This window comes from Enhydra lutris, unplaced genomic scaffold (genome assembly GCF_002288905.1).
Source record: "Enhydra lutris kenyoni isolate GAN:26980312 unplaced genomic scaffold, ASM228890v2 scaffoldscaffold4, whole genome shotgun sequence".
NCBI classification, from domain to species: Eukaryota; Metazoa; Chordata; class Mammalia; order Carnivora; family Mustelidae; genus Enhydra; species Enhydra lutris.
This window is the reverse complement of record NW_019154088.1, coordinates 11468076-11487977: the sequence shown is the minus strand read 5'-3', so window position 1 is coordinate 11487977 and position 19902 is coordinate 11468076. Positions and strand designations below refer to the sequence as shown.

Sequence of the window (19902 nt, the reverse complement as noted above, 5' to 3'; positions counted from 1 at the left end):
ATGTAATAGAAGCTTCTGTTTATAGGGCACTTGCGTGGCTCAGTTGGTTAAATGACTACCTTTAGCTCAGGTCATGATCCTGGAATCCCAGGATCAAGTCCTGCATCGGGCTCCCTGCTCAGCGGGGAGCTTGCTTCTCCCCTTGCCCTCCCCTCTCATGTTCTCTCTCTCTCTCTCAAATAAATAAATAAAAATAAAATCTCTTAAAAAAAAAAGAAGCAGCTTCTGTTTATACATTGATGTGATCAAAAGGATGAATTTGAGTTGGGGCAGTGCTTAAACATTTCAAGTAGCAGCTAATGTTAGAAATAACTATATAAATGCAATAGGGATAAAAGCTTAGTTTGGTAAAGAATTAGTTTAATAAAAGAACAGAACTAAAAAGAGAGTCCCTGCTGTGGGAAGAGCTGAGAAATGAGTTGAGAAAAGAGAAGTAATCTAAGAAAATGAACTCAGGCCAGAACCTAGAATGAGTAGGAAACCATTGAAGGAACTGAAGCACCTAATTACAAACTTGGAAAGGAAGAAACATATCCCTTAAACTGCTACCCTGAAGCAGAGAACGGTTCGTAGAAGCAAGTGCAGCTGAATGGTCACACTGTCGCCTGACCCTCAGGTAGCAGAGGTTCATATACCATGTTGACTGCCTTCTAAGCCACCTGAACAGGCAGTATACCTTGAAGCTTCCCCCACGCCACATCCACACCCCCCAACACTGGGTGCCCCACGTGTACATAGTGGGCTGCGCCTGCTTGAGCAGGTGTAGTGGCTCTTCTTAAAAGTTCTGCCTTTGAAGTTCCCTTGAATGAGTCTACATTTACGTACATCTCTGAAGACAAAACACATAAAGCATCTGCCTAGCTTCTCCATTTCCTTTCCTATACTAGCTTCTTCATTTCCTTTTGTAGGGCTTCTGATGAGGCAAAATCCCCTTGGCTCAGCTCTGCCTCAGTCCCCCACAGAGAGCAGAGAGCCATGTGATTGAATTGGTTAGAAAAGGTGAACGAGATCCCATAAGTCAACCTGATTAGGCTTGTCCCCTGCCCTGCAGCAGGAGAGCCGTCTTTCCCCCATGGGTTCCATCTTCCAAAATCCAGTTATGACAGGTGGAGAAGAACATTAGCGGCCTGTGAAATTTTCCTCATGCTTTATTTATATATTATTCTCTCCTCCGTGTGTGAATCTTAGTTTTGTATAGAGCTTATAGGTTATATAATACATATTTTCCTAGAGCAGTTGAGTAACTTCTCTCTGTTTTTTTAAGCCTGGAGAAAATGCAGAAAGATTCCAGTGCAGGCAAGGAATCTGTTCTCCCTTCTCTGCTTCATAAGCCTTGTGTTCCCGCCGTGTCCCGTACTGACCACATCTGGCACTATGATGAGGAATATCTTCCAGATGCTTCAAAGCCTGCCTCTGCCAACACCCCTGAACAGGCAGATGGCGGTGCCAGCAATGGATTTATAGCAGTTAACTTGAGCTCCTGCAAGCAGGAGGTTGATTCCAAAGAATGGGTGATTGTGGACAAGGAGCAGGACCTTCGGGATTTTAGGACAAATGAGGCTTTAGGTCATAAAACAACTGGAAGCCCTTCTGATGAGGAGCCTGAAGTCCTTCAAGTCCTAGAGGAATCACCTCAAGATGAGAAGCTCCTGCTGGGTCCTTGGGCAGAAAGCAATCACTTACAGAAAGAACCCTCAGGTGTGGTCTTAGCACTTTCTGGGGAATGCCCTGCCACCGCTGCCTCGGAACAGTATATGGATCGGCTGGAACTCCAGGCGGGGACTGCCGGCCAGTTTGCTGCAGTGACACCCACGAGTCCCATGGAGGCGCAAGCAGAAGGACCCCTCACAGCGGTAAGAGATTTGTTCCAGTTATTTTTCTGTCACCCACTCAAGGTGCTGTTAAAAAAGAACAAACAGTTGATCAACTAAGATTGATCAGCAGATGCCTAGGTTTGGCACATGGAGATAGGGAGTGATGTCTAGACTAACTTCTCTAGTCAGTCATCCAGTATGAAATTTCTCAAAACAAATGAGCTTTTCTGTCAGGATAGCAACTCAACACCTGAAGTGTCATTATAACCTAATTTCAGAATAACATCTATAATTAGACCACAGGAACTATCTATGCGTTTGTCTATGACTTTAAGAATTTGTAATTCTAGAGATTTTGAATCTTATAAATCTGGTGAGGAAGGCATATATGGTTTGTACTTCATAGGCTAGGCCTGATTCTCTTTGTTGCTTTTTTTTTTTTTTTTAAATCTCCACACAGAAATTTGTCATATTTTACATTCCTCTTAAATAGTAGTTTTCCAGCTTTGATGTCCATTGTTTAAAACACAGAGTTCTGGCCTCTCTTCCAGAAGTTCTGCTTCAATAGGTCTGAGATAGAGTGAGCCCAGGAGTCTGCATTTTAACAAGTAGCTGAGAGCAGGTGTTGATAAATGTCTTCTGCAAAGGAGCATTTTGAAGAAACTGTACTCTTTACTCTCAGTTTGGACATTCAGCTGGAGACACCTGTTACCCTTTTATTATCAGTGAGCAACGATGCCCCTAGGACTGTGAGCCGCAGGAGCCCCGGCAAAGCCAAACATGCAGGCAGTAAGGAACTGTGTACACAGATCTTTGGCACCAGCCCGAGGGCAGGTACATCTGTCCTTACATGGGTAGAAGTACCAGACTTCCTTAAATTCCCTAATCATGTAGCAGCCATGTCTTAAGCTGAAATGTTTCTTCTTAGAACACAATTCCAAATGCAGGTGTAAAACGGTGAGAAAAGATGACAAAATCTGATTTTGTATATAGCTCTGTAGGAATTCATCTGCACTTCAGCATAGGAAAATAAATGCCTGCCTCATTCTTTGTCAGGGTTGGTCTTTCCTTCTTTTCCAGGACTGTTTTGTACAGTTATACAGGTTGTTCACTGAATAAAGTGGCCTAGCCAAGGGAGGAAGTAGGGGCTGAAATCTAGCCCCAACGTTGTTAACCAAACTGTGCATCTTTGTGTGGCTCTGTTTCCTCTTTGAGGAGCATCCTTTTTCAAATTGTACACAGTAACCTATGGACTAGAGGCAGGTCCAGCCACCTCCCTCCCCTCCCCTTAACACTCTTTCCTCCCATCTTTCCTATTTCATTCTTTCTTTCCATCTTACCACATTCAGTTCTTCTTTTCTCTGACTCTGTCCTACTGTGCATTCACTGCCACTCAAGCATTTTTCCAACTGCGTTCTGGTGTGCTTCCCTGCAAAGAGGCTTTCTACAGTCTTGGCTCTACTTCTCCTAGTATTTTTTGCCTTTTCCCACAAGTAGTATTTTATCCGCAAAGATTGTTCTCATGGTTCTATTACGCTGAATATTTTCTCTGTCAAGTTATTGAAAGACTTGTATTCATATATTTGATATTGTAAGTTCAACCTTATTTTCAGGTATCTTTAAATAAAAGCATTTTTTAATTAATTATTTTTATTAACATGTAATGTATTATTTGCCCCAAGGGTACAGGTCTATGAATTGTCTATGAATTACACACTTCACAGCACTCACCATAGCACATACCCTCTCCAATGTCCATAACCCAACCACCCTCTCTCCATACCCACACTCCCTCCAGCAACCCTCAGTTTGTTTTGTGAAATTAAGAGTCTCTTATGGTTTGTCTCCCTCCCGATCCCATTTTGTTTCATTTTTTCCTTCCTTACCCCCCAAGCCCCTTGCCCTGACTTTCAAATTCCTCTTATCAGAGAGATCATATGATAATTGTCTTTCTCTGATTGACTTATTTTGCTCAGCATAATACTGTGTAGTTCTAAATAAAAACATCTTTCGGGGCACCTGGGTGGTTCGGTGGGTTAAAACCTCTGCCTTCGGCTCAGGTCATGATTCCAGGGTCCTGGGATTGAGCCCCGCATCGGGCTCTCTGCTTGGCAGGGAGCCTGCTTCCCCCTCTCTGCCTACTTGTGATCTCTGTCTCTCAAATAAATAAATAAAATCTTTAAAAAAAAAAAACAAAACAGAAAACATCTTTCTTAACTGAAGGTCTCTAAAGAAATAACACCTACATCATTTGTATATTTATGTCTAAGGTAATAAACCTACCATTTCCTTCACTTGGGCAGGGATTAAAAATATATTTATCTTGATTCTCTTCTTGAGGCTTAAATTCAGAGTTTACTTTTGTAAAACAGACATTGTTATTTCCCTGTTTTACTACAGACACATTAAATAGGGAGTACGGCCAATTAATCTCTCCCTGTCTTTTACAACTCTGAATATATGTTCTAGCTTGGATATGCTAAACCGTATTACTGGGCTATCTGAGTATTTTAAATTAAGACATATTCTGATGGAAAACACTTTGTTAGTTTGTATCTTTTTCACTCAGGCTTGTTTCTCTTTTATGAAGGGAAAGTATATTGATGTCTTAAAATATGTAAGAGCTATAAAAATGAGCAAAGCAAAAGTTTATCTGTATTATAGTCATAGTTAGCATAATAAACTAACCGATGAGTTTTAGCACCCTCTAGTTCTCTTTGTGTCTTAGTACAGATTCATGAGCCTTCGTTAGGTCTTCCCTTATCCCTACACATGAAGCCACTGATTATCAAATAGCATGTGTACTTTTTAGATAATGTATTCTGAAAGATGGATAAATTTGCTAGATTTGGAAGAAATTGTTTTGGGGCTCTACTGGAAATTAAGTGTTTTTCCTTGGGTAAACAGTATTGAAATTGACCCACTGTTAGTCATTTCTAAAAAGATGCTAAGCAACACAGATTTATAGGAAGTAAATAAGACCAACCTTTGGCTTACAGAACAAATATTAAATTATGTTTTGATTAGAAAATGCAGAGACAAAATTAAGAGAGCATAAGTGAATAAGGGTAGAGAAGGAAATATGAACTGCTTTCAAAAGAGGTCTAACAACTGGTCCAGAATGGCAGGAGCTGTAGGGAAGAATATGACCAGTTTTATGTGACCTTGGGTAATCACTGTTGGTAGGGAGAAGGTTGAATTTGAAAAGTAATGTAGAAGTGGAAGACATCTTTCTTACCAGGTATCAAGGCAGATTGTACCACATGGTCTCTTGGTTCTAGATGGTAATTTAGAAAGCCACTGTTTTATTTTAATGTTACCTTTGGAAGCTGTATAAATGTGACTGGGAAATAATAATACCACCAATATGTTACCTGTTGCTGTGTAACAAATTACCCCAAACTTAGCAGCTTTAAACAACACAGTTATTTCACCCTGCTTCTCGGGGTTAAGAGTGCAAGAATGGCTCAGATGGTTCTGGCTCAGGGTCTTTCATGAGGTTGCTGTCAAGCTGTCACCTAGAGTTGAAATTGTAAGGTTCATCCGGGATGGGAAGATCCCCTTCCAGGCACACTCTGTGGTTATTGGCCAGAGGCTTCAGTTCCTCTCCATTCTTGTCATGGCAGCTGGCTTTCGCACAGACTGAGGAGAGAAGGAGGCAGAGATACGGGGAGAGATGAGGTGGTAGAGTGAATAGGACTCCACCATGATGGAAGCCATAGTTTCTTTTATAACTTTATCTCAGAAGGGGCACACCAGCACTTCATGGGTCTGTTGGTCACGTGGACCAACTCTGTTACAGTGTGGAAGGTACTAGACAAGGGTATGAATACCAGGAGGCAGAGGTCATTGGGGCCATCAGAGAGACTGGCTGCCATCTTAATCTTACGTTTCTATTTCATAGAATACATTCATATTTGATCCTAACAACAACTCTGTGTAGTAAGCAGAGGGAATATTGTCCTTTTTTGCACTGATGACACAAAACCGTAGGACAGTGAGATCATCTATAAAGAGGCAGATGGCTACTGGAGTAGACTCTGTTACGTTCCCACACCAGGGGATTATGAACATCCTGAAGGAATTTTCTCATTGACTTATTTCTTAGACATTGAGAAGAAGAAAGGGGGTGTACAATAATGCACACAGTGGGAATAGGACAGAGAGAAAGGGAGTCATGTAATTTTTTGTGTGTGTGTGATCTGTCTGGTAGTCAACATCTATTAAGAGGATTCCTCTGACTGACTTACAGCAGTACCAATCCCAGTTCTACGAAAATCAGATCAGCAGTGATTGCATTGCCTTAGTCCTCTTCTTTTCATTCCTTCAGTTCTATTGGTTGTCTCCTACGTTCCAGGCTTTACTCTACCCCAGGGATAATCAGTTGGCACCGAAGGCCTATGTCCAACAGTTACCTTAAAGAGCATGAAGTGATTCTAGTGGATCTGTGTACAAAACGAGGACACAGGTGGACATGCCTAGGACTAAGGAGTGAGATATCAGGGGGTTTTTATTATCAAAACTTTTTTTTTTTTTACCATGAAAACTGAAATTTTGAAAATACACTACCTTCATAATTGGAGAGGAAATAAAAATTAAAAATCTTTTCCTGGGAAGATTAAGGTGCACTTTGGGCTCCTGGGTGGCTCAGACGGTTAAGCGTCTGCCTTCGGCTCGGGTCAGGATCCCCAGGGTCCTGGGATCGAGCCCCACATCGGGCTCCCTGCTTGGCGGGAAGCCTGCTTCTCCCTCTCCACTTCCCCAGCTTGTATTCCCTCTCTGGCTGTCTGTCTCTGTTAAATAAATAAATAAAATCTTAAAAAAAAAAAAAGATTAAGGTGCACTTCAAAAGTAAGAGGGCTCTGAAAGATGAATTAGTTTGCGGGGAAGAGATGCAGGGTTATCAGGCAGAGAACACAGTACGTACAGAGACATAGAGGCTTAAAGCATCAGAGTTCAGAGTTTAAATGAGTGATCTAGAATATAAGTGCCCTTTTCTTAGGACAAAGGAAAAAGGCTGAAGAAGAGCTACAGAAGGTAAGGTGATAACGGGGATTCACCTGCTCTGCTGAGCTGTGTGGGCTGTGGGACAAGAAACTGCCAGGATTGAGGGCGGGGAATAACATGCTATTTGGGAGCCGAGTGGGGGAAATGGGCTGGGGCCGCAGCCAGTGAGGCTTTGGCATTAATTCAAACAAATACGATGAGGGATTGAACTGTGAAAATTGCAGTGAGAACTTGAGAGACATTTTAGTGGTACGACTCATTTGAAATAGTAGTTTCATGTGGTTTTCCCAGCGAAATGGGTTCCACTGACTGTTTGGAGCCCTTGTATAAACTAGAGGGAATACTCAGAGCCCCCACTGAAGAAAGGAATGATCCATGTAATGTATTAATAGTATAGTTTAGTCATGTGAAAAGGTAAAGACTTTCTGGAATAACTTGAAATGGATTTTGCAGGAGAAATCTGTATTGACTGCATGTACCTTGACTGGGGAGTGGCCACATGTCCTCTGTCTTACCACGGATACCTATTTTTGTTCTGGAAAATTTGGTTACTGTAATGATAGAAAAGTTTTGTTTGTATGCGATTACACCTCTGAAATGATCTGTGACAGTGTAATTCAGTCTATGAACAGAAAAGACCAGAAATTGGATGGCCTGATTTGGGAAGTAAAGGAAGCCCTTTTGTGATGTGTTCAAGTAACAGACTGGACTGTCCCTTGGGAGAGGCTCCATGGAAAGGACCCAGGCATCCAGTGATGCAGTCTCATGTTCATTAGTTATCAGGCCTTTACTATGTATCAAGTACTGCACTAGACAGCGAAGAATTCAAAGCCCATGAGTCTCCTCGCTGCTTTCAAGAGTCTTCAGGCTAGTAAAGGGAAACAGTCTTCAGTGTTAGAGATGCTGTGATAGAAATCTTTAGGTTATGAAAGTTGGGAATAGTTGAACAAGATTGAAACCTGAAGTGTCTTCCAGTATTGCATGTGAAGGGGCTTGAAAACGGACTGTGAATCCTGTAGCTGTATATGTGATGTGTAATCACTGGCCAGCCAAAAATATTTTTATTTTAGTCTGTCTTTTCTGTGACTTCTAATCTTTGGGTGTGAGTTATGGCTTGCTTATGATTTTTAGCGTCCCCACAAAATTCTTAGAGAGTTTCCAGTCCCACTAAATACATTGTTACTATTGATGATGAGTGACTGTCTCTGAGGAGTGGGATAACAGGAAAGGGAAAAAGCAGCTTCTACTTTTTGTTTAATTAGGTCTTGAGGCTTCAGGTTTTCACTTTTCTCCACCTCTGTAGCAGACTGCTGCCTGCCCCCATTTCTCCTCCTGCCAGCCCACCATCCATAAGCCAAGTCACACTACAGCAGCATCTTCAACGATAGTGCCCAGCATAAATGTGGTCAGAGTAAGCAATAGGGGTTAAGAGTAAGAGAGTGGGATATTCTCTTAGCATGTAGGGGTTCTTATCATTCAAATGTTATCATTGCTGTGCACTCTCTAGAAATAAAAACTCGATACATTAAAAACATGGTTCAATACTAGTATTTTAGTTTTATTCGTAATTTTCCATAGTTGTATAAAGTATCACACAAAGATGCTTTTAACAAAAGAAGTCTTTGAATGGCTCAAAGAAATGTAAATGTTTAAAATTTAAGTTTTTTTGGGTGCCTGGGTGGCTCAGTTGGTTAAGCCACTGTCTTCGGCTCGGGTCATGATCCTGGAATTCCGGGATCAGGTCCCGCATCAGGCTCCCACCTCTGTGGGGAGTCTGCTTCTCCCCTTTCATGTTCTCTCTCTCTCTCTAAATAAATAATAAATAAATAAATAAATAAATAAATTAAGTTTTTTAATAGACCAGGAATGTGTTCATATAACTGTTATTCTTGGCAACAGTAGGAACCACTAAATTATTCTACTACCTATATCTCATAAAGTATTTGTCAAAAAAACAAAATGAGATCTAGATATTTCTTTTTTTTTTTAAGATTTTATTTATTTATTTGACAGACAGAGATCACAAGTAGGCAAGAGGCAGGCAGAGAGAGAGGGGGAAGCAGGCTCCCTGCCGAGCAGAGAGCCCGATGTGGGGCTCGATCCCAGGACCCTGAGATCATGACCTGAGCCGAAGGCAGAGGCTTTAACCCACTGAGCCACCCAGGCGCCCGAGATCTAGATATTTCATAAATCACATACCTTTTATTTGGAAGAGAGGCTGTTTGGTATCAATGTTGAATTCCCAGAGTTTTTATTATCTTACTAACATTACAGCCCTTGAATGAGATGAAAGTTAAAAGGGTATTTATAAGTTAAATGTACATAATAACTAGTTTGCAGTTTATTGTTTCTTGCTGTCTGGCCAGTCATAAACATGGGATAACGATAAATAATGAGGCTACTTTATCTGAACTAAACAGTAATGAGACTGATGTTAGTCAAACTGAGTAGTAGGCATTAGTAAAACTAATATTAAAGAAATGGAAAATACCAAAGTCATATTCTAGTTCTGTAAAAAGGTGTTACCTTATACAGTTAGAGAACAGAAGAAAGGACTTGAGTGAATTCATGCCTTAATGAGATGTTTGTAAATTATAGAAATTAAAGATATAAAAAATGCATATGGCTTACTGGCAGATCATTGATTTAGTCCAATTGTAAAGTGTCCCAGCATGGGAATTGCTTTCAAATCTTACAGTCTAAGGTTAAGGAAGTTATTTTCAGGGGCGCCTGGGTGGCTCAGTCATTAAGCGTCTGCCCTCGGCTCAGGTCATGATCCCGGGGTCTTGGGATCAAGCCCCTCATCAGCCTCCCTGCAGAGTGGGAAGCCTGCTTCTCCCTCTCCCACTTCCCCCTACTTGTGTTCCCTCTCTTGCTGTCTCTCTCTGTGTCAAATAAATAAATAAAATCTTTAATAAATAAATGAATAAATTTTTAAAGATTTTAAAAAAGGAAGTTATTTTCAGCTATACTTAGAATTGGTCTTCCTTTTACTACATTTAGCTATTGTTCTTTGGTTTTTCTCCTTTTATCTTGTCAGATAATATTTTTGCAGACTTTTCTAGACTTCATTTGAGTATAGTGCATGTGGTGGGCTATGTATGATATGCATGATTTTCAAAACCCTTCGGTCCTATCCTTGACTTTTTTGAACCTCTTTTTTTCTCATTTGTGAAATTTGTGTAAAAAATAGCACCCAATTGAAATGTAGGGCAGATATAAAATGGAATTAGTAAAAATGGTTTTAGGAATATTTTAGAAACTTAAGGTGCTATAGAAATATTATATGAGAGTATTTTATGCAGTTCATCATAATTGCTGAAAATATTTTTTTAAGAAAAATTCAGGCAGAGTATCTTTTCTGTGTACAAGATTGTCACTCCTTTGGGATGCCTGGGTGGCTCAGTCGGTTAAGCAGCTGCCTTCAGCTCGAGTCGTGATCCTGGGGTCCTGGGATTGAGTCCTATATCAGGCTCCTTGCTCAGTGGGGAGCCTGCTTCTCTCTCTGCCTCTGCCTGCCTCTCTGCCTACTTGTGCTCTCTCTTTGACAAAAAAATAAATAAAATCTAAAAAAAAATTTAAAAAAGATTGTCACTCCTTTTGTCATACCACACACACACACCCTTTTTTTAAAAAGATTATTTATTTATTTGACAGAGAGAGAGAGATCACAAGTAGGCAGAGAGGCAGGCAGAGGGGGTTGGGGGGGAGGCAGTCTCTCTGCTGAGCAGAAAGCCCGATGTGGGGCTCAATCCCAGGACACTGAGACCATGATCCAAGCCGAAGGCAGAGGCTTAACCCACTGAGCCACCCAGGTGCCCACACACACATCCTTTTATATCCTGAATCTAAGACGAGTTAAACTCAGAATTGCATGGATTCCCTAGCTCCAATCTTAAAAGAGCAGTAAACTATTACTTGTGTAAACACTGCTGAGTTTATTTTGGCTGATGTTTTGGAATTACATATAATAATGAAATGACTTTTGGTGTATTTTCAATGTAGGTCGAGTCATCTCCCTTGTTATTTGGCATTTTATAACTTCGTACCTGATTTTCTTATCACCATCACTCTCAGGTCTTAAAAATTACATTTTGAATAGTAAGTAACTATACATGTTAGGTTTCAATATGATTTTTAAAATATACTAGGAAATTGACATCTGCCTGAATATATTTTAGAATAACGAAAGAGATAGAGGTTTGAGGTCACTTCCTGAAGGGCAACAGCACTGCTGGAACTTACTCCCTTTTCTCGAAGGTCATTATAGGTCTGGGCTTATTGTAAGAATTCACGTCTGAACCCAAACAGCCTGTCTTTATTCAATTAACCTGACAGATCCTCAGGATACTGGTCTATCCAGGAGCTATTTCAGGACATGAGTTAGGTGTTTTCTCCTGGGCTGGGCTTAGGATAAGCTTTACATGTTCGTATACATAACTGTATTCCTGACACACAGAGAAACAGATCCAGACAGTATCTCTGACTCTGGAACAACACCGATTTCTTGATGTCTGTAGACTAAGGTGGGGTCTAAGCATAATCTCCCACAACAGTTCCAAATTCATTTTGCTTTGAATTCAGACCAATTTCCATAGTTTTCCTAGAACTAAATTGGCTTCATGAAGCAATTTGGCTTATTTCCTTTCTCAAAAAGGCTTTTTTTCCATACCAGTTTATGTGGTTGATATTTGCTGACTCCTTATGTATCACTTTTGTTTTCTTACACGTTACTTTTTTTTTTCCTTTCAAAGATTTTATTTATTTATTTATTTGGGAGCCAGAAAGAGAGAGAGCGTGCAAGGGGGAGGGTCAGAGGGAGAAGCAGACTCCTTGCTGAGCAGGGAGGCTGATGCGAGATTCGATCCTGTACTCCAGGATCATGACCCGAGCTGAAGGCAGTCGCTTAACCAACCGAGCCACCCAGGTGGCCTCTTACATGTTACTTTTAACAAATGTGAAAATGTAGAAACTTTAGGAGTCTTAAGGTAGGACATTCTTTTTTTTTTTTTTAATAATTTATTTATTTCACAGAGGGAGAGATCACAAGTAGGCAGAGAGGCAGGCAGAGAGAGAGAGGAGGAAGCAGTCTCCCCGTGGAGCAGGGAGCCTGATGCGGGGCTTGATCCCAGGACCCTGATATCATGACCTGAGCCGAAGGCAGAGGCTTTAACCCACTGAGCCACCCAGGTGCCCCTGGGTCATTCTTATTAGATATTGAATCTCTCTCTCTCTCTCTCTTTTTTTTTTTATTATGTTCAGTTAGCCACTGTATAGTACATAGTCCTTGATGTAGTGTTCAATGATCCATTAGTTAAGTAGAACACCCAGTGCTCATCATAGCATGTGCGCTCCTTAATACCCATCACCCTTTTACCCCACCTCTCCACCCCCTCCCCTCTGAAACCCCCAGATTGTTTCTTGGGGTCCATAGTCTCTCTTGGTTCATCTCTCTCTGATTTCTCCCTCTTTGGCTTTTCCTTCCTTCCCCTATGGTCCTTCGGGCTATTCCTTATGTTCCACATATGAGTGAAACCATATGATAATTGTCTTTCTCTGCTTGGCTTACTTCACATAGAGTTAAATGACCTCAGTGGAAGGATGGTAGAATTTAAGGTATCATAGGCTTGACCTTAAAAAATTAAAGAAGATAATGAAACATTAGGAAACGTCTTTCTTTGTACGGCTTTGCTTGTATATTCCTAAAATTGATTGATAGGAGTTATGGGAAACAAAATGCATGTAAATCTGGAATTTTTAAATGTACAATTTGCCAGTAATTTTTTCCCCCTGTAATCCTGTATCTGGATTCTGGCAGAAAATAGCTGGCACACTCAAGGGGACTTGGAGAGAATTTACTGAGAAGAGCTTTTTACAGATGGGTGGGAAGAGTTGAGAGAACTAACAGAAGCATCAGTGGAGGGAGCCATTTCTATCTTGAGTCCTGTGGGAGGAGGAAGAGGGAATAAAAGCTAGGAGAGGGGCCATACCATAGCAACTGTGGTCAGAAGTGGTAAACTGTAGCCACTACCAAAGCTGCTATCCCTTGGGCAGGATGCAGAGAGAATTAATACCCAGACCTGGGGGTACTGGGTGGCACAGTTGGTTGAGCATCTGACTCTTTATTTCGGCTCAGGTCATGATCTCAGGGTCCTAGGGTTGAACCCCATGTTGGGGTTCCCCCACTCATCACAGAGTCTGCTTGTCCTTCTCCCTCTGCTCCTCCACTTCCTCCTCTCTTTCTCTCTCTCTCACTTTCATAAATAAATAAATAAATAAATAAATAAATCTCTTTGAAAATATTAATAATACCCAGACCTTTCTCTTCTCCAACTCTGATGCTCTGTTGGTGCTGCCCATTGAGCAAACCCAGCCGGAAATCAGAAGGCAAGGGAGCCTGAGTTGTGCAGTCTGGAGAAGTCAGTGTTGTAGAGCACAGAGCAGGCTAAAGAAGAGGCAGGGATGAGCCTGGACGGAGACTGTTTTATACAGCTCCTGGGTGGGAGAGCTTTTGAGCATCATGTACTTTGATTTGGAGCTGTTCATTTTAAATATGAGTTGGGCAGACCTGGTCAATATTTGTGTTCCTCTTACAAATTAGAATTTGACATGTGAAATTTCAAATCAGGCATCTTCATTATATTCCACGTTATTGCATAACACTTTTACTACTGTCTCTCCAGATTACAATTCCTAGACCCTCTGTGGCATCCACACAGTCAACTTCAGGAAGCTTTCACTATGGTCAACAGCAAGAGAAGAAGGACCTTCAGCCTGTGGAACCCACTGTGGAACTTTACTCTCCAAAGGAGAACTTCTCTGGCCTGGTTGTAACAGAAGGTGAACCTCCTAGTGGAGGAAGCAGAACAGACTTGGGGCTGCAGATAGATCATACTGGTCATGACTTGTTATCCAATATTAGAGAGTGTAACAAATCTCAAGATCTAGGACCAAAAGACCATCCTGACCATAACAGACTGGCTTTGAGAGAACTTGAGAGTCTCCCTAGGGAAACTGAAGAGAAAAGCAATCTTCTAGGGTCAGATAATGAAGATGAGAAGTTAAGTAAAGGGCAGCATTATATTGAGATCGCCTCCCTTCCAGGAGACTTGGTAACTGTGGAAAGAGATCACTCAGCTACCACTGAGCCTCTTGATGTGGCAAAGACACACACTTTTAGTGTAGTGCCAAATCAAGACAAAAATCATGAGATAATGAAGCTTCTGGAGGTTGAAACTTCAGAAGTTTCTTCACAAGTCATTGACCCACATATTGAAGGACAGATAGGTCAGGTGGCAGCAATGCAAAAAGGTAAGCCATCTAAGGATGATGACGTCAGGAGTGCAGACTTGCCAGGTCAGCAGGGAGACCTGTCTACATTTTTGCACCAAGAGGGTAAGAGAGAGAAAATGGCCCCTAGAAATGGGGAATTATTTCATTGTGTTTCCGAGAGCGAACATTGTCCCCCATCCCGGAAGGACGTGATCAGGTCATCCTTTGTAACTAGACACAGCCGAATCCCTGTTTTAGCCCAAGAGATAGACTCAACTTTTGAATCATCCTCTCCAGTCTCCGCAAAAGAAAAGCTCCTCCAAAAGAAAGCTTATCAGCCAGACCTCGTCAGGCTTCTGGTGGAAAAAAGGCAACTCAAGTCTTTCCTTGGGGATCTCTCAAGTGCCTCTGATAAATTGCTGGAGGAGAGACTAGCTACTGTTCCCGCCCCCTTTTCTGAGGAGGAGGTCTTTGCTCCCTTTTCAAGACTGGCTATAGACTCGCACCTGAGCAGATCAGCCGAAGACAGCTTTCTGTCACCCATCATCTCCCAGTCCAGAAAGAGCAAAATCCCAAGGCCCGTTTCATGGGTCAACACAGATCAAGTCAGTAGCGCAACTTCAGCTCAGTTCTTGCCTCGGCCACCACCAGGAAAGCCTCCCACGAGGCCTGGAGTGGAAGCCAGGTAAGGCTCTGTGTTGTCACCATGTTAAGTGTGTAATGTTCTCTCTGTGTCTGCTTGATTATGTTACGTCAGTGGTCTCATTTCTCCGTTGCCTGCTTCTGATTATCTGTTGCCTTCACTGCCTTCCCCAAGCTTTATAGGCCAGTATAGAAGAAGTAAACTCTTAGCGCTCCCACTCTCTAGCATTGTGACCCTCAGCTTCTGCATCCATAAAATAGGTCTTATATTTGCCTTGTGGTTTGGGCAGGATCAAATATGGTTGCGCATGTGGACTGCAATATGGTTGCGTACATGTAGAGCTTTGTGACGGGTTTAATTAGCATGCAACCAAGGTCATGTCTCTTCTAGTCCGTTTTAACTAGATACTCGGTAAGTTTCCAGCTTTTTCTAGTCCAAATCCCATAAGAGATGTCATTATGGTGTCAAATTCTCGTGAAAAAGACTGTGTCCATAATTTGATGAATGGGTCCTGGTCACAGTGCTCTTTATCTGATTATAATGTGGTAAACAAACACAAAACCCCTATAGGCAGTTTCCCTTAGGTCTGATGGTACATATAGCCATACATAAGAAAAGTATTACTTCAATATTTACTACATGGTATACTTGTTAATTGAAGTATTCTTGTGTAGAGTTGACCGTAAGGTAATTATATTTTAAAGACGAGAGGAAACTATTGGGAGGTGATAAACCAGTTAAGAGTGCTTTCATTGGAGAACGATTATTCATTCCACAGACTAAAATGGTCTCAGCCCTGTTAGAAGAATGAGAAAAAGAATGGCCTTTGAACAAAAACCAGATGAAAAATCAAAATACATGAAGACTGTAGCCTATTCTAGATAGTACAACAATATGGATTATTGTTATGGATTCTGAAGTGTATTAAAGTGGGAGTCTATCATTACCCAGCAGAACTTGCTCCCCTTAGGTAAGGTTAGCTCTGAGTTGCCATAGGGTTTCAGGTTCAAGGGTAACTAAACATTGGATTTGAAGTGCCAATGGGACTAGACTCCTACAGGAAGCATGGTGATGAGTAAACAGTCATTTGAGACAGTTTAGAAAGGTGATTCCATGAACAGTAGTGACGCATCCCCTCTTCCTTCTGCTTGTCCTCTGTACTTAGTAGAGATGGCGTCATCTGTGGCGTGAGCCGCTTTGGACTTCAGCAAACAAATCTTGGTTATCATCTATTACTTAGCACTTTATAAGTCCCTTAAAAGTAGCACTTGGTAACCAAGCCAAGCGTGTGGCATTGTGTCACGGAGCTGACCAGCCTGGACTTCATCTGGGAATTCAGGGGTCACTCAACTCTCCCACATAGGTCCTGGCACAGAAGAATTATTTTATTCCATTCTTCCGACTTTACTATAACATCCATGAGGGTAGGCTTAACCAGAAGGAGTTTCATCATGTCAGAATAAGTAGATGGTGGGAAAGGAGGGAGAGAGAAAAAATCAGTAGCTTATTGCTGACCCATTACGGTGATGATGGCTGTTTATGCCCCTGCATTCTGCAGCTGCTAATACGACCTTGCGAGTTCTTCTCCCACTTCCTTCCATAAGGAGTGGCATGTCAGCAGTTGAAAATTTTGGTTTTGTTTTTTTTTTTAATTTATTTGAGAGAGGGCGAGTGAGCATGAGCAGGGGCAGAGGGAGAGAGAGAAGCAGGCTCCCACTGAGCTCAGAGCCTGTCACAGGGCTTGACTCGGGGGCTCGATCCCAGGACTCCAGGATCATAACCTGAGCTGAAGGCAGACACTTAACTGACTGAGCCATCCAGGCCCCCCAGCAGTTTGATGTTTAAATTCTTTTTTTTTTTTTTTAAGATTTTATTTATTTATTTGACAGACAGAGATCACAAGTAGGCAGAGAGGCAGGCAGAGAGAGAGGAGGAAGCAGGCTCTCAGCTGAGCAGAGAGCCCGATGCGGGGCTCGATCCCAGGACCCTGGGATCATGACCCGAGCCGAAGGCAGAGGCTTTAACCCACTGAGCCACCCAGGCGCCCCTGATGTTTAAATTCTTTAACTGAGTGGGTTTTAGGCTGAGGCAGAAAGAATATAGGCCAGAGGAGACACTGATATTCATGTGAATATTCTCTAGATGTAGAATTCAAGGGCCCAAGTTCTGTTGCCAGTAAGACAGGGCAGTCAGTCTCTAAACCCAGCTTTCTTGAATCTCAGACTATTGTCAGAGACAGACACTGAAGCCCAGAGAAACCAGTGACTATGCTTTCCTTTTGCAAAGTGTTAAATGAGGTTGAAATAATTCTTTGATCTGTAGTTCTTGATGTTGGTGAGTGTACTTCACGTTGTGGGGTTTAATGTCTGCATATACACATGCCAGATTTCTGTCTTGGAGCCTTATACAAAATGGTTTACTCTCTCTCATACTTACTAACATGCTAGAGATGTTTCATTAAGTTGATCCTAAAATTAGAAGAACAAACAGGCCAGGTGCCTGGCTAGCTCAGTCAGAAGTGTGTACAGCCTTCATGTTGGGGTCATGAGTTCAAGCCCCGTATTGGGTATACAGATTACTTAAATAAATGAATAAAAACTTAAAAGAAGAGGAAGAGCAAACGTGCCATAGGAGAAAGGGACCAACAACATTTAAGTCCTTCTGAACGGCAGCCAGCCAGCTAAATACTTTACTTGGGTGCTCGCTTCGGCAGCACATATACTAAATACTTTACTTGCGCCATTATTCTTGGCTGCCCAGTAATCTTGGGAGGTAGATAACATTCCCATTAAAAGCTAGGAGAGGTGACGTGCACTGCTGGTGAGGATGTGATTTATGCAGCAACTATGGAAAACAGTATGGAATTCCCTCAAAAAATGAAAAATGGAACTACCATCCAATCCAGTAATTTCACAGCTGGGTATTTACCCAAAGAAAACAAAACACTAATCTGAAAAGATATATGCACCCCAGGTTTATAGCAGCATTATTTACAATAGGCAGGATATAGAAGCAACGTGTCTATTGATGGATGAATGGGCAAAAATGTAGGGGGTGTGTGTGTACATGTCATAGAATATTGCTCAGCCATAAAAAAGAATGAAATCTTGCCATTTACAACATGGACAGACTTAGAGGGTATTGTACTAAGTGAAATTAGAGAAAGACAAATACCAAGTACATATAAGTGAAATCATATGGTATTTTCACACTTACATGTGAAATCTAAAAACACAAATGAACAAGCAAGCAAACAGAAACAGACTCATAAATACAGAGAATAGCCCGCTGGTTGCCAGAGGGGAGTAGGGTGGGAGGGGTGGGCGAAATAGGTGAAGGGTAGGGAGTAAGAGGTATGAACTTTGAGTTACAGAATAAGTCATAGGGATGGAAAGTATAGCAAAGAGAATATAGTCAATGATACTGTAATAAATTTGTACAGTGACAGTAACAAAATTTATCATGGTGAACATTGTTAATGTATAGAATTGTGAAATCGTCGTGCTGTATGCCTGAAATTAACACAAAATCATGTGTCAACTGTACTTCACTTTGAAAAAAAAAAAAAGGAGAGGTTAAGTAATTTGTCCAGGCTCATGCAAGTGGTGTGTGAAAGAGTAACTCTGTTTCCAGTGTTTGCTGACTTGACTCACCTTATACACATTATCATTAGGACACTGTGACTTTCTGGACGTCTTTGGATTAAAATGAAAAGAATTCTTGTCTGTTCTTTTAAGGCTCCGCAGATATAAAGTCCTAGGGAGTAGCAATTCTGACTCAGACCTGTTCTCCCGCCTGGCCCAAATTCTTCAAAATGGATCTCAGAAGCCCCGGGGCACTCCTCAGTGCAAGAGTCCAGGATCACCCCACAATCCAAAAACACCACCCAAGAGTCCAGTTGTCCCCCGCAGAAGTCCCAGTGCCTCTCCTCGAAGCTCTTCCTTGCCTCGCACATCCAGCTCCTCACCATCCAGGGCTGCCCGGCCCCACCATGACCAGAGGAGTTCGTCCCCGCATCTGGGGAGAAGCAAGTCCCCTCCCAGCCACTCAGGATCTTCCTCCTCCAGGAGGTCCTGCCAACAGGAGCACTGCAAACCCAGTAAGAATGGCCTGAAAGGATCCAGCAGCCTCCACCACCACTCGGCCAGCACTAAAGCCCCCCCCGGGAAGAGTAAGTCAGCCACTAAACTCAGCAGGTAGAAGCCGGGCTGTATCTCTGTGAAAGGTGTGAGATCTTCCTCCTCAGCCTGATGCATGTGTGTCCCTGTACTGTCTATTTAAACAATCAGTGTTGATCTTCTCTTGCAAAAGAAAGTAACATGATAAATTATTTATAAGAAGACGTAAATTTAGGATAAGGAATTACCTAAGGCAGGCAGCAAGCAGACCAGGAATCAACGCCTTTGCATAGGAAGGGGCAGTCCAGCAAAATCCAAGGGGGAGATGAAAGGAACTCTCAGTTTTCAGCTGCCTTTGAAACAAAAGAGTTGAAGGTAGGAAATGGAATGGAATTTTAAGGGGTTCGGCCTGTTTTTTTTAAAGGCATTGCTCAAAGATTATATAGCAAAAGTGAAATTTGTTGTTTTAATATTTTCGTTCAAAACTTCCCAACCTTGGAGAGTCAGAATTGCTTCAGTAGGAGGATATATAACAAGTCTGCTGCTGAGGAGCCAGTGCCTGTGTACACACGGCTCGTGTGTTTATTCGTGTACTGGGAGTTCACACCTTGACTTTGCCTCACTCCTACTACCCTCCCTGCATTTCATGGTTTTTAAAGTTAGAGTATCTCCCCGGAATCAATCTCCCTTTTCTTATTTTAACAGTACCTTCTAATATGCTTTTAGCAGCACATGCTGAAAATTTCCAATCCAGTTGTGTATGGTTTTTTTTTTTTTTTAGTCCCCTAATATTTTTCTGTGGAACAGAAAAAAGTAACAGTTCACAGTTCTTAACTCAGTATATTTTTATTGTGAAAAAGAACTACTGAAACTTAGGTAAAGGAAGGAGAAGCTGAAACAGCCTACTGCACAGGCGTTAGCACGTTAGGGACAGAGGGACAGAGTGGGGTGAACACCCTTCAAGACAAAAGAACCCTCTTCCCCTCCATTTCCTCCTTGTGGAAGGAAGACCCACCAGAGCAGACCTTGCTTTCTTAGGTCTTCTGGA

General features: G+C 41.9%; 1 protein-coding gene across 1 annotated transcript in view; it reads left to right on the top strand.

The window, feature by feature from the left end:
• LOC111140331 (tau tubulin kinase 2) overlaps positions 1-19309 on the top strand; it is a 161157-nt gene extending 141848 nt beyond the window's left edge. The window contains exons 13-15 of the mRNA XM_022492616.1: positions 1265-1853; positions 13505-14778; positions 18474-19309. Of these exons, the coding sequence (XP_022348324.1) occupies positions 1265-1853; positions 13505-14778; positions 18474-18936 (2326 nt within the window). The 3' untranslated portion in view covers positions 18937-19309. The remainder of the gene's footprint in view (positions 1-1264; positions 1854-13504; positions 14779-18473) is intronic.
• The last annotated feature ends 593 nt before the right edge of the window (positions 19310-19902 follow it).